Below are 15535 nucleotides of genomic sequence, written 5' to 3' on the forward strand. Positions count from 1 at the left end.
TCTCAGTGTTGTGGCCTCTCCCGTTGCGGAGCACAGGCTCCGGACGCGCAGGCTCAGCGGCCGTGGCTCGTGGGCCCAGCCGCTCCGCGGCATGTGGGACCTTCCCGGACCGGGGCACGAACCCACATCCCCTGCATCAGCAGGCGGACTCTCAACCACTGCGCCACCAGGGAAGCCCTAGGGTACTTTTAACTTAAGGTAATACTGCTGATTAAGATGGCTAGAGTCATCTGAGATCTCAGAGAAAGGAGCTTTCAACAATATTTTTAAATTATTGGTTGTTATTTGTTCTTAGGTTTATCTGCATTATTAAAAGAACTATCATGAATATTCTGGTTCAAGCAAACATCTCTGTTTATTTACCTAAATAATTTCTAGGAGTGCAAAAGCGGGTTAAAAAGTTTGTACAGTTGTAAGGCTCTTGATATACATTGCTCAGTTGCTTTTCTGATAGTTTGTACTAATTCACATTTCCACCAGTAGTGCTGAGAGTGTCTCTTTTATCACACCCGCTCCAAAATTGGGCATTGTAAAGCTTGTTTGATAGGAAAACAACAGCAACAACAATGTCTTAATGTGTTAATTGGCATTTCTTAATTAAAGGAGGTCAACTAGTGAGGTTGAATATTTTTCATATTTATTTCATTATTTCTTATGTAATTAGTTGCTTTATATTCTTTGCCCATGTTTCCATTAAGATTTTAGTATTTCGTTAACTTGGGTATTGACTTTTTGTCATAAATGGGGCAACTGTTTTTTCAGGGTTTTTTTTTTTTTTCTTTTAACTTTTTTAGTACAGGTATACCTCGTTTTATTGAGCTTCACTTTATTGTGCTTTGCAGATAATTGTGTTTTTACAAATTGAAGGTTTGTGGCAACCCTGCATCCAGCAAGTCTGTTGGTGCCATTTTTCTAAGAGCATTTGCTCACTTCGTGTCTCTGTGTCATGTTTTGGTAATTCTCAACCCTCCACCAGCAAAAAGATTATGACTCACTGAAGGTTCAGATGATGGTTAGCATTTTTTTAGCACTAAAGTATTTTTAAATTAAGGTATGTACATTGTTTTTTTAAACATAATGCTATTGCACAGTTAGTAGACAACAGTATAGTGTAAACATAACTTTTATATGCACTGAGAAACCAAAAAATTCATGTGACTTGCATTATTGTAATATTCACTATATTAGAGTGGTCTGGAATTGAACTCATAGTATCTGCAAGGTATGCCTGTATTCAGAAATTTTAGATTATATTGTCAGTTTTATATATATTTTTTTGTTCAGTTGGGTTTGTAACTAGAATGTATTTCCTCGCCCAGGTGAAATTTATTTATTTAGTTAGTTATTAATACTGAAATATTATCCATTAGTAAACAGTAACTTTTCATACTCCCCTCCATGCAGCCCCTAGCAGCCATCATTATATTTTCTGTCTTTATGATTTTTGACTGCTCTAATTTCTTCATCATATAAGTGGAATCATACAGTATTTGTCTTTTTTGATTGGCTATTTGTCTTAGCATAGTGTCCTCAAGGTTCATCCATGTTGTAGCATATTGCAGAATTTCCTTCCTTTTTAAGACTGAATAATATTCCATTGTGTATGTGTATACCACATTTTGCTTATCCATTCATCCATTGGTGGACACTTGGGTTGCTTCCACTTTTTAGCTCTTGTGAATAACGTTGCTGTGAACATTGGTGTACAGACATCTCTTTGAGAACCTGCTTTCATTTCTGGGGGGTTATATACCCAGAAGTTGAATTGCCAGATCTTACAGTATTCTATTTTTAACTTTTTGAGAAACCACCATACTGTTTTTAACAGTGGCTGTACCATTTTATATTCCCACCAGCAGTGCATGAGGTTTTCCATTTCTTCACATCCTTGCCAATACTTGTTTTCTGTTTTGTTTTGTTTTTTATTAGTAGCCATACTAATAGGTGTAAAGTGGTATCTCCTTGTAGTTTTGATTTGCATATCTCTAATGATTAGTGATGTTGAGAATCTTTTCATGTGCTTACTGCCCATTTATATATCTTCTTTGGAGAAATGTCTATTCAAATCCTTTGCCCATTTTTAAATCAGGTTTTTGGTTGTTTTAGGAGTTCGCTGTGTATTTTGGATATATAATTTGCAAATGCTGTCTTGGCACCCTTGACACTCTTATTAAAAAATCATTTGACCCATACATGCAAGGGTTTGTTTCTGAGCTCTCTGTTCGGTTCCATTGGTCTATATGTCTGTTTTTATGCCAATACCACATTGTTTTGATTACTGTAGCTTTGTAGTAATTTTGAAATCAGGAAGTTTGAGTCCTTCAGTTTTGTTCTTTTTCAAGATTGTTCGGCTATTTAGGGTCCCTTGAGATTCCATATGAATTTTAGGATGGGTTTTCTATTTTTGAAAAACTTGTCATTGAAATTTTGACAGAGATTGCTTTGAATCCATAGATCACTTTGAGTAGTTTTGACATTTGAACAATATTAAGTCTTCCAGTCCATGAACGTGGGATGTGTTTCCATTTATTTATGTCTTCTTTAATTTCTTACAGCAATATTTTGTGGTTTTCATTGTATAAGACTTTCATCTTCTTGGTTAATTCCAAGTATTTTATTCTTTTTGATGCTATTGTAAATGAAATTATTTTTGTAATTTCTTTTTCAGATTGTTCATTATTTGTATGTAGAAATGCATGGTTTTTTGCATGTTGCCTTTGTATCCTGCTACTTTACTGAATCCACTTATTAGATCTAATGTCTTTTTTGTGGATTCTTTAGGCTTTTCTTTGTATAAGATCATATCATCTGCAAACAGAGATAATTTTCCTTTCTAATTTGAGTGCCTTTTATTTCTCTTTCTTGCCTAATTGCTCTGGCTAGAACTTCCAGTACTATGTTGGATAGAAGTGGTGAAAGCAGGCATCCTTGCCTTGTTCCCCATCTTAGAGGAAATACTTTCAGTCTTTCACCAACATGGGACACTATGTTCACTGTGGATGTTTCATCTATGGCTTTTATTATGTTGAGGTAGTTTTCTTCTATACCTAGTTTGTTGAGTGTTTTTTTCATGAAAGAGTGTTGAATTTTGTCAAATGCTTTTTCTGCATCAACTGAGATGATCATGTGTTTTTTTTCTTCCCCTTCATTCTGTTGATGTGGTGTATTACATTGGCCAGTTTTTGTTTGTTGAACTATCCTTGCATTGCCAGTTTTAATCCCACTCAGTCATGTGTATAGATAGTCCTTTGAATATGCTACTGAGTTCTGTTTGTTAGTATTTTGTAAGGATTTTTGCATCGATGTTCATAAGAGATACTGGTCTGTCTGTAGTTTTCTTTTCTTGTAGTGTCTTTGGTTTTGGTATCAGGGTAATGCTGGCTGGCCTCATAGAAGGAATTAGGAGGTGTTCTCTTCACCAATATTTTTATCATGGATTTGGTTATGATTTGATTTTTTTAAAATGTAAATCATTGATCTATCTGGGTAGTGATAATGTGATATGGAGAAACAAATTTAGTTTTAAATGTTTTCCATATTGAACAGTTAAAAAAGAAAAGATAAAATAGAATATGTTCGATTCTGTGGTAATAACTTTGAATCTAAATGAAATGAAACTTTCTGGAACAATATAATATTCCATCTAGTTTCAAGACAGGTAACCTGAATTTACTAATACCACTGCAAATGTTATAAAAATTAGCTCCAAAATCAGCTTCAGAGCCAAATGTTTCATTAGTGAACTTGTCCAAATTTAAATCTGAAGACATAGATAATTTAGTATATATACATTTTATTAGAACATAGAAAATGGGAAGTTGTAAAACTTGCCAATTCATTTTATACATCTAGCATAATGATATCAAAACCTGACAAATTTAACAGAAAAAAAGAAAATGCCAGGTCAATCTCACTCATAATAATATATTTACTAATATAAATAAAAATTATATATAAATATATTTTAAAATTTAATATAAAAATAGTAAATCAAACTTGAACAATTTATCCTGGAAATAGGAAAGTGATTTAATACTAGGAAATCTATTAATGTAACACATCACTGAAGAAAGGCAAGGTAAGTAAAATATAGTGGCCATTGTGGCTTCTTTTGCAAAAAGAAATAGTTATGTCACTGACAAATCTCACCAATCCTTTTTGTTTTGTTTTAATTATTTGTAAGCAGCATATACATGAATTTCCATTTTAAACCCATTATAAAAGGCCTTTAACAGGGGACTTTACCTCATTTATATTTTTTTCATTACCAATATATTTGGTCTTACCTTATGTTGTTTGCTATTTTTGTTTTGTTCCCTTCTTTGTTCCCTGTTTTTTATTGTCAGTGTTCTGTTAGCTTTTTCTTCTCCAGAGATTTGGTAAGGTGTATATTCAGTTTGCCTGTTTATTGTGGTTATTTTAAATTTGTTCAAAGACTCAAATCCATATTTCAGTAATAGTCTAAGTCAACACTTAAACAGATCTCTTTTTACCCCTCCTATATGTCAAACAGAGAGTTTTGTATACTTCATTTCTCTCCATCGCCCTATGTAGTTATTGGGTGATATCTGTGGTTTTGAACCCTGGTTGTTTATGTTATTTAGCTCTCTCTGTTTTTAACTGCTTTCAGTGGTCTTAACAAATTGTTTTGTATAATGGCTTTTCCATTTTTAATTTTCTATTTTTGATTTGTGGGGTCTCAACTGGATCATTTATTCAAAAAGTGCTTTGAAGGAAGATACATTGAATCATATTTTCTGAGCCCTTGTGTATATAGTAACATATTTGTGGGCCTTCAGACATTTTTTTTCATGGAGTGTAATGTTTTTGACTCCACAGGGTTTCTCTTAAAAGTCTGAAACTTTGTTTCATTGTTTTCTGCCGTTTAATGTTGCAAAGAAATACAGAGTCAACTGAGGTGCATTTTTTTTCTTCAGGTTATGTAGTTTTTCTCTTTGTATGGCTTTAGAAATTTTGCTTTATTCATGTAGTTAAGATTTACCTAAGACTTTACAAGGTATATAACACTTTTCTCCATTGGTTATTGCCTGACATTTAGTGATGCAAAAGTTGAATTTTTTTTTCATTCAAGAAAGTTTTCTTCAGCTTTGTCTTATTGATGCTTTCCATTTCTTAATTTTATTCTTAGGATCAACTGTATTTCTTAGCTTACATCTCCTTCCTTTCTCCTCTATTATTATATTTTTAATAGTTTTCATCTGTAACTATTTTACTCTACATTCTAGACATCTTCAAAAGTTTATGTTCTGTATCACTGAATTAAACTTGTCATAGTGTTATTTTTACCCTTGTTTACTCCACTGTAACCTTAATTCTTAACTATTTTTCATCTTGGTCTATCCTCCAACGTTCTATTTCAAAGATAAGAAATCGTCTTGTATTCTGCTGGTGCCAAATAGTTTTCCAGAATTTTGTATATGATTCCTATTTTTAAATGACTTTCCTCTCTTTGAATTATCTGAATGCTATTCCTCAGGAGTGTTTGCTGAAAGGCAATGTATGTAAATTGTCCATAGCTCCACAGTTTTCTCAACTCAGGTCATCTTTGATCTACAGCTGTACTGGCTCTTACATAACTGTTTTAGCTCAGTTTCCAGGGTATTTAATGGAGTTTTCTTCACCGTCATTGCCTGGTTGTGTGCTATTCTGAACAGGTGAGCATGATGATAGAAAAATGATAGCATCTGCTCCAGAGATCCTTAACACATGTTCCATAGACAGTGTTTTACATGGGTTACTCTTTTTTCTTTTTTCTTTTTTTCTTTAGGTTGCAGTTCACTGCCACAAACCCTTCTCTACTTCTTGTCAAGTTGTTTTCTGGGAAATTTATTCTAACTAGTTCAAGAAACAGAGTAGTAATAGAGTGAGAAGGGTAACAGGAAATATCACTGGCTGCTGTCTCAAAAAACAACAATAGAGAAACCAGCTACATGGTTTTCTGTTAGTATGTTTCTGAACCAGAAGAACATAGTGAGAGAGGAGCTAGTGATCTTTGTACTTACTTGCATATGGCTTGTTCTCTCTCCCAGGGTAACTGGTGGGTATTTTCCCTTCCTGTTCCATTGGCTTGCACTACCTTAACTTGTTTATTCTTTTTTTTTCAACCAATACTTAGTGAGTTCTGTGTGCCAGGCACTTTGCTAGGTACTGGATATATATAATGCTGAATAAAACAGAGTGTTTCTTCTTTCACTGATGGCAGAAATAGTTTTTGAACTTTGTCAGTAATGCATTTTGGCAGAAATAGTTTTTGAACTTTGTCAGTAATGCATTTTGGTGATGATGTGATGTTTTATTTCCCTATTCTTTTTTTTTTCTTAATAAGTATTTCCTGGCAAGTAGAGAAAGGCTGTATTAATAACTCTAGCCTAGATACCAGTTTTAACTTCTTTTGTCATGGGCATTTTTTAAGTTGCTCTGAATTAGGAAATAACTTTTATGAATACAGTGTTCATTGTCCTGACCTTAGAGTATTATTTCCCCAAAAACATCTTGTGACAACTAATTAACTATTTCTTCTCTTTTTTTCTTAAACTTTCTTAACTTTCTTAATTAGATGAATAAAATTATCATATCAACAAAATTATCTTGTTTTATGTGGTGACCTCAACAAATGTTTTCGCATGATAGCACTTTAGCTTACCTTAGAATTTTCATATCTATTTGAAAGGCAAGCAGTAAAGCTGCATTAGGTGATAATAATGAAGAATTCGGTTCTTTTAAAAATATGTTATCTGACATGTATTTTTAAACATAAAATTTGAAGGATTTTATTTTTCTCACCACTTTGTATATAAGGAAATAGAGGTAATTTTTGTATGTGATGCTTATATTTAGAGAAAACTTATTCTAGAACTTTTTATACTCAGTGCTTCTAGTAAGTATTTTGAGCTTTTAAACAAAACAAAACCAAAAAATCACAGAATCTGGCATATAAACAGACAAGAAGCACAAAGTACACAGAGACCTGTAAGTGTGAAATGTAATGAGTAAAGCAATTTTTTAATTTTAGTAATAAGCAAATCCATAAAAGCAAGGTAGAATATTGACTTACAATTTAGATAGCTAACATGTTCATTATGTAATTGTAATAGAGTTATTGTTAAGGAAAGGGAACTTTAAGCAAAACAGGACCTGGCAATTAAAAGTCACATCTCAGTTTCCCAGACTGCTCAGTATTAAAAAACAAGAAGCTTTCCATATGCACTGATTGGGGCAGAATTAAATTTATAAGATTGTAGTCATCTTGAGGGTAAGGACTATATCTAAATTACTTTGTGCGGCAGAATGTTACAGTAAAAAGTGGTTTGGTGCTTTTGATGAAGAAGATAGAATCCTTAGGGAGAAACATAGTATCTTCTTAGGCTGTAATAAGATTAATAGTAATATTTGTTTTAAAGGTAGTTGTCAGGATTTGGAAGTACTTTCATGTTAGCTACGCCAGTCTCAACCAGTTTGTTCACATCTGGGGCAGTTTTGTTAAATTTGATGTTGTATAGGGGAGGGGAACAACTTCATCAGGTGAAGTGCAGAGCATGTTGTTCACAGCTCTTTCACCTAGGGATTAGAAATCTTCTCCGCCCCTCACCCCCCCATACCTAAGTTTCTGCAGAGATCCCATAGCCCTAATCTACATGCTGTCTTTAGCTGAAAATCAGGCTCAGAGAATTTACTGTTCATGTTGGTCCTTCAGTTAATCAGTTTACATTCACACTGGGGTAAGAAACATAGCTAATTGGTACATTATAGTTATTTTGTAGTGGAGGTAAATTAGCATCGCTGAAAGATTCAAGCATTGTGTCCATTGGACACTTACCTGAGTACTAAGTTTGATGTTTTCTACAGGTTTGATATTTACAAGCTTGTTTTGATTGTGTTGTAGCTGAATACTTAACATGTTTCCCCTAAACTCTTTTAAAACAATCATGTTTAAATAACTTGTAACTTTAATTTTAAACTCATAAGTTCTTTGTATTTATAATGATTTGTATGTTTGTTTCTAGGGGCCACCTACAGATGCTCCTGCGGTGGACACAGCAGAACAAGTCTATATCTCTTCCCTGGCACTGTTAAAAGTAAGTGTTGAACGGAGTTACTTGCTTCAGAGAGTTCAGCTGCTTTCTCTCTTTTACTTTGGAATATTTTTCACGTTAACCCTCTCACACATAAGCTGTTGTTTTAGGTGCATGTATAAAATAGAGTGTTTTATTTCCACTGAAACACAATTAAGTTATTAATTTTAAAAAGGGGGGTGGGTCCAAAGATCTCAAAGCTTTGTGTCTATTTATCTTCCTCTTTACAGATGTTAAAACATGGTCGTGCTGGGGTTCCAATGGAAGTTATGGGTCTGATGCTTGGAGAATTTGTTGATGATTACACCGTCAGAGTGATTGACGTGTTTGCTATGCCACAGTCAGGAACAGTGAGTACTTTTATGGTTGCCTGATGCAAGTAAACGTGTTTCTTTTTTCTTTTCCTGTGCAAAATAACTCCCGTCATGTTGTAATTTTCTCTTCCTGATAGAAAAATTCATTATAAGATTAATGATAGAAATTTTTAGACTGTATTGAATCAAATCATTGATCTTTTAAATGCATTATGAATTCCCTGTAGATCCACAAATTGAGTGATGCTAACATTTAATCCCTTTACTTGTTCTTTCAGCTTTAACTAGCATAGTGTACTGGATTTATAAGTTAGTTACCTTAAAATAGTAGGATACTAGTTTGATTAGTTTGAACATTTGGTTCAAAAGATTTCAGACACTCTTAATTAGAGTTTCAACTCACCTACATTATCTAGTCCTCATGTTTTGTTTTTATTGTTTTGAAATATCTCCCTTTTTAAAATGTTCTGTATATGGTGATAAATGACTCTTAAGCTTTTCCTATTCAAAATGTTAAGTTTAAAAAAAAAACAAAAAACGGTGACAAACTTTCGTTCTTTTTGCCTTTTTGCATGGTAATTGTTAATAGATGAACCATACTGCGTACACATTTTGAAAGTCCTCTACTTTAATGCATTTAGAATGCATTGTTCTTTGCGGGAGTTTTTTGTTTTGTTTTGCTCTTTTGTTTAATGCATTGGACTTGTGGATAAGTGTGTATTTAGATTTTTTTTTAATGGCCAAAAAACAATAACCATTTACTTACCTTCCAAAAAATAACACATATATCCTTTTCATCTACTTGCCTAAGAAAATATAATATATATATTTGTCTGATGAATGTCCTTATGTGAATATCCATTATAGTAAAGGGTTCTTAAGTTTTAATATCCTTTATTTCCTTGTACTACAAGTGCTTGTTTGACAATATAAAATAGAATATTTGATCCCCATGTTCATTCTATGTAGTAGAGTTGGAAAGTTTTTCTTCTAGCCCAAGAGTTAGCAGACTTTTTCTGTAAAGACATATGTCTCTGTCTCATATTCTTGTTTTGTTTTTTTTTAAACCACCCTTTAAAAATGTTAAAAAACATTCTTAGGCTGTAGGCAGTAGATTGCATACTCCTGTTCTTGAGGATGCACTCTCAATTAGAATTCAAAATACTGTTTATTTTGGTGGGAAGAAGTGCTTATGTTAACTGGTTTGTTTAAGTAGATTAGACTTAAATTCCTGATGTTAGAGGAAAACCTTGAGGGAGCTATAATGGCAGTGATCTATCACTGGATAGATAATATGAATGCCTTTAATACTTCCATGTCCTAAAATTTTCTTTTGGTTGAACTAGCAAAATAATGCAGCATTTAAAAGACTTGGTTGCAGATTGCCTCTTGTGGGGACTATTTTGAGAATGCTGTTATATTTGAGGTAATATTCAAATGTATGTATTTCCCTCCAATTGCCTAATCTACCAAGTAGTCCTAACTAAAACACTGAACATCCTCCCGTCCCAACTCAGCCAACCAAAAAACAAATAAAAACAACTCTGGGAAACTATTCAATTATTTTCCTTCCTCAAGATGTTTACATTACTGAAGAAAAAAAAAAAAACCGACTTGAACTGTTGACTATTATAGCACAATAGTTGTAGAACTTTGGATGAGATGGAAGAGGCCTAGTGCTTATCAGTTATCAGAGGGTGACGTTAGGAAGTATGCTTGCCTAGACTGATCTAACCAAAAAATAATTGGTTCACTTATTTGGTATTTCTGGTATGTGTATATATATACACACACATTAGTCATGGCCATAAACTCTTTTAAAGGAGCCTAAAAACTATCTTACCTCATTAGCTAACAGCAGTATGGTACTTGGCAATTTTTTTTGTTTTCTTGGTACTTGGCAATTTAAAAAGTTTTATTGATGTATGATTTATAATTGAATGACATGAGTGGGTATCAAATATGGGTATCAAAACCTATTAAATTATTTTGGTATCCCAAAATAATATACATAGGTTTTTAGGCAGTAGCTTTTTGTTCATTTATCTTGTACTATAATTTTTTTCTCATTGTTATAGAAGCTAATCATTTTCCTTTCTTTCTAAATCAGGGTGTCAGTGTGGAGGCAGTCGATCCAGTGTTCCAAGCCAAGATGTTGGATATGTTGAAGCAGACAGGAAGTTAAGTATTTCAAATGATCATATAATGGAATGATGGGAAATGTATCAGAAATGTATCTCAGAATTTTACATGTTCGTGAATATCATTCTTAGGGGAAAAAAGCCACGTAATTAATGTAAAAGTATCACTGTCAGTGCTGTGCACCACCTATCTCGTATCTATTTCCTCTAGAATCATAGAAATTTGCCAGTTAGGAAACTGCCTCATGTTAAAATTCTCAACTGTTACATAGTAAATTTGGACTGTAGCTTCCCACCGTTTAGCATATGGAGTTACTCTCTAGTCACTTATAATTGAAAGAGCTTGTATGTTCCAAAATTTGAGAGTTGCAGCTAAATAAAATTCTGAATATTTAATTATATTTATAGTCATATTGAGTTTTAAAGACAGGGAAAGTACAATCCAAATATTGTTCAAGTTTTTTACCCCAGATTAAATCTCTCAATAGTTGTCATTCTCTTGCTCAAATTCTTCTACTGTGGAAAAAACTTCAAAATTAATGTTAGCAAAAGGCTCAGCAGCTGAGCAGAACAGTGCAAATTGGTTTTTGACTGAGTTCCTAGTTCTACTGCTGGTTTAATTGATATTTAATCCTTTCACAACAGTGGATCCTGGTGTCCATTGTTAAAAATGTACTCTGCCTGGAAAATCCAACTCCCAGAGCTAAGGAGTTAAAGAGTAGATATTTACTTGAATGCTGAAAGGGTAAAAACTGGCTCTGAGAAAGTGTGGTAACAAGGTGAAAAACTGAAAGCCTTATCTACCACTGCTAATGTGCATCTCTTAATGATAGCACTCCTTTGTCACACTTTTTCATTTCCATGTTTTCTAGGTAATATGGTGTATGATTTCAGTGTTTCTAATGGTGCTTTTTCACACCTGTGTGTTTTTCATGTCTTATTAATTTATACCCTGTTAGTGTGTTGTTTCTTTTCATCTCATAAATGTATTACTTGTTCTGTTCTGAACGGCTGAATGCCCTCTTTGTTTCAGGCCTGAGATGGTTGTTGGTTGGTATCACAGTCACCCTGGCTTTGGTTGTTGGCTTTCTGGTGTGGATATCAACACTCAGCAGAGCTTTGAAGCCTTGTCGGAGAGAGCTGTGGCAGTGGTTGTGGATCCCATTCAGAGTGTAAAAGGAAAGGTAGAGTGGATTCTATCTTTATTAGCATCTCCTGCCACATTCTGTTTACAGATACATCACATAAAAATCTATTTTGTTTAAAGCATGATTCTTAATTACACAAAAAACCAACCAAACAAAAAACTGTACCAGTTAATAAATGTGTCTTGGTATTATTACTAGCAACTTACCTATTTAGAGATTTGTTTCTACTTTAATTAGTCTAATTATAAATGTTTATCTTTAATTTTTTTATTTCATAGATTTAGGAATGTTAATCATACTGAAAGCCTTCTATACACATTTTATTAATATTTTAATAAACATTGCCGTACCTTCTTTTATTTTAAAATGGTGAATTTGGCATCGGCACAACATTTAAAAAAATCTAAAGAGCTCTGTTTGTAGACATTGTGCAGGACATATTCTGCAGTTGTAGGTTCCAAATATTTTAGACAGTGAAAACTTGCCCCAAACACTTGGTATCAACCGTTTGCATTTTTGGAGTGAGGACACAGATGAATGATTAGATATGCTAAATGATTCTGAAAAGAGATTAACTTGCAAAGCATATTGGGTTATAGTTGTTCTTCGTTGAAATCTTTTGTTCTTGTTTAGTTCTTTTTTCCTTCTTTTTTTCTTTCTTTTTTTTTTTCTTTCTTTCTTTCTAGCCCCATATGCCATTTTCCTATTTCCTGCCTCATGACAGCAGGGAGCAGCTCTATTATCACCTTCACAGAGCTGTCTGCAAATGTGAGAGGCAATTCGATTTTGCTCAACCACAGGGAGAGTGGATTAGAAAAACTACAGAACATACAGAAATTGGCTAGGTGGTTACTGCTTTAAAATACTGCTGAGGTGTCTTGTTTGAGCATGTACGTCCATTGTAGTCTAGAATAATTGTTAAAATAAAATCACAATACATTTATGGAATCCTTTTATGCAGCTTTTACAAATAATTTTTGGAGCACTTAAAAATAAATATTAGCTTGCTATCTATCAGACCTGGAGTTTGATAGTATTGCAGATTACATTTACATCTGCTCACCAGCTCAGACAAACTAAATATGGCTGTTTAAACATGGAGTTTTTATCTGTCATGAATTTGAACACTTTCTGACATATTATTGTGATGAATAAAAATTGAGCTCTTTTCTAAATCATGATCCTATTAGATGTGATTTAGCTTTTTAGAGGCAGAAACTAGCCACAAAAACAATAATAATAGAAACTGATATACTAGGCAGTTCTGAATGGATAACTTCTGAGGCTTGCTATGTAACTATATTTCAATTTATTTACTTTCTTTTTTACTAAGTGTATTATTTAACTGATATAGATAAAAGGAGTTGAAAATCTTTGACATTTGTTAGTTTTATGAATTAAAGTACAGTATAATATTTAAGTTTAATTCTCTGATAATTAAGATACCTTATAAAAAAGTAACCCATAAGTAACTCATTTAAGTAATAATTATTATTTTAGAAATATAATAGAATTATCTGATTAAATTCCCATGCCACAATATATACTACTAATAATTGAAGCTTAATTTTAAACAATTAGAATTCTGTTTTGTAGTTTTAGTGTGACTTTTTATGATACTTAACTCATGTGATGGTGGCTGCTTTGAAAAGGAAAATATAAACTTAAATACAATGAAAGAAAGCATTTTAAAAATAGAATATAAATAAATGAATATGTGTTTTGGTTATCTTGTTTATAGTATTTTAAATGGCAGTTTTAGTTTCCAAACCTAGTTTAGGTATTATATAACTGTGGAGTTTGCATTGTTTGTGTAACCATGATTCAAAGAATGCACTTCATTTAAAAATATACTTGTATCACATGACTCTGTTGTCATGTGGTAAAATGTAGTATTTAAAAATATATATCAGGGCTTCCCTGGTGGCGCAGTGGTTGGGAGTCCGCCTGCCGATGCAGGGGACATGGGTTCGCACCCCGGTCTGGGAGGATCCCACGTGCCGCGGAGTGGCTGGGCCCGTGAGCCATCGCCGCTGAGCCTGCGTGTCCGGGGCCTGTGCTCCGCGACGGGAGAGGCCACAGCAGTGAGAGGCCCGCGTGCCACCAAAAAAAAAAAAATATATATATATATATATATATATATATATATATATATATCAAAAATTACTTTAGGAAATTACATGTATCACTGTCTAGTTTTATATGTCATGGAAAAAATTTTTCGGAAAAAATTTAGTATAAGCATCTACCACTGGTGATTTGCATCACTTGTTGTACCTAACGAGATTCATACAATTATATCACCTCAAATAAGGATCCATTTTTTTGGACTGTAACTTCATTTATAAGGTGTCTGAGTTTGGTTATAATTTATAGTTCTCTCAGTGTCTCAAAACTGAATTAAATTAAATGTTAGTAAATCCATGGCCAGAGTGTTCTAGTTAAATCATTATACTTAAGAATATAAACTTACAAGAAAATGAAGAATAACATAGTACTCTCCCTTCCCCTTCCCTGCACATGATTTATCAAAGCTGTCAAAATATTTAGTAAGGCAATGATTAGACCAAGAGTTAAATGACAATCTATATATAAAGGATTTAAGTGGGTGTCTGTTCTTTTAATACCTCTTTCCTGTATATTTTTATTTACATTTTTGTAAGTCCCAGTATTATCTCTGGTTTTTTGAGTGATTAGGTAAAAATGGATTCTTTCTTTGTAATCTCAATTGATTCAAACTGTTTGATTTCCTTTTATAGTGACTTGACTGTATCTTTATGGAATTATTGCTATGTGCCAGGTGTTATGGCAATAATCATTTGAACTTGTCTCATTTATTCTTTTTGGTAATTCTAGAAATAGGTTCTATTATTCCATTTGTCAATGAAAGGGTATAAAAATTTAGGGTCAAAAAGATTACTTTGCCCAAAATCATACTATTATGTATTAAGCAGCAGAACAAGGATACAAATCTAGGTCTATAAAATTTCAGAACCCAAGCTGTTTACTGGCTTTTTAATATTAGACAGTTTTGAACAATGTAATTAGAAAAACTCAGGAATGGAAAATGAGTACCAAAGTCATTGCAGGGCATTTTCTTAATTTACGTGTGTAGATGTCATTTCCTTCAACATAAGTCAAGAGGAAGGAGCTGCACATTTTCTCAGAGTTCTCGAGAGTTCTGTGTACTATTTTTAGTAGGTATTATATATTAATTGATTTTCTCATATAGTATTTTTCTATTAATTAAAAACAGTTTAGACAGACTCATGTCTGTCAGCTTTTGTGACATCCCTAGGACCAAACATTGAGACCAACATAAAAAATAAAATGTACTATATGATAAAGAATCCATATCACTCTGTATATCACATAATCCTGGAAATGTTTAAAAATGATACAGGTGAAAAATCAATGATAATAACATTTGTAATTTAAATGGAGTGTGAGCTTATAGAAATTACCAGCGAGCTCCACTCAAAACTTACAAGTGAAATAGTTTTTAAGATTCTGTTTTAGTTTACTTGTAAAGAAAACACGTATTAAAATATTTTAAACTTCAGTTCTCAAGTGGCATGGTGGCAACCTCTTGCTTAATGTTTTGTTATCCTGTATATCCAGCCTACAACTGGACTTAATCCAGCAACAAATTTAGAAGTAAATTCAACTTGTAATATGACTATACTTCTTCATTAGGGCAAAAAGAACAGTCACTTTGTGCAAAGTCATAAAACTAGCCTACAGCTATGACTACTTTTGAGAACTAATTTTCTTGTCAGGATTCCTGTCAGTAAAATGTTCACATGTTACCTGCTAACTGCAAACAATCTTTGTGTCTG

General features: G+C 33.1%; 1 protein-coding gene across 2 annotated transcripts in view; it reads left to right on the plus strand.

The window, feature by feature from the left end:
* Nucleotides 1-15535, plus strand: part of PSMD14 (proteasome 26S subunit, non-ATPase 14) — a 92877-nt gene that overhangs the window by 44130 nt on the left and 33212 nt on the right. For both annotated transcript variants that reach the window (XM_079709854.1, XM_079709853.1), the window contains 4 exons: nucleotides 8025-8096; nucleotides 8324-8443; nucleotides 10518-10586; nucleotides 11580-11732. In XM_079709854.1, the coding sequence (XP_079565980.1) occupies nucleotides 8324-8443; nucleotides 10518-10586; nucleotides 11580-11732 (342 nt within the window). In that variant the 5' untranslated portion in view covers nucleotides 8025-8096. The remainder of the gene's footprint in view (nucleotides 1-8024; nucleotides 8097-8323; nucleotides 8444-10517; nucleotides 10587-11579; nucleotides 11733-15535) is intronic.

This window comes from Hyperoodon ampullatus, assembly GCF_949752795.1.
Source record: "Hyperoodon ampullatus genome assembly, chromosome: 8".
NCBI lineage: Eukaryota > Metazoa > Chordata > Mammalia > Artiodactyla > Ziphiidae > Hyperoodon > Hyperoodon ampullatus.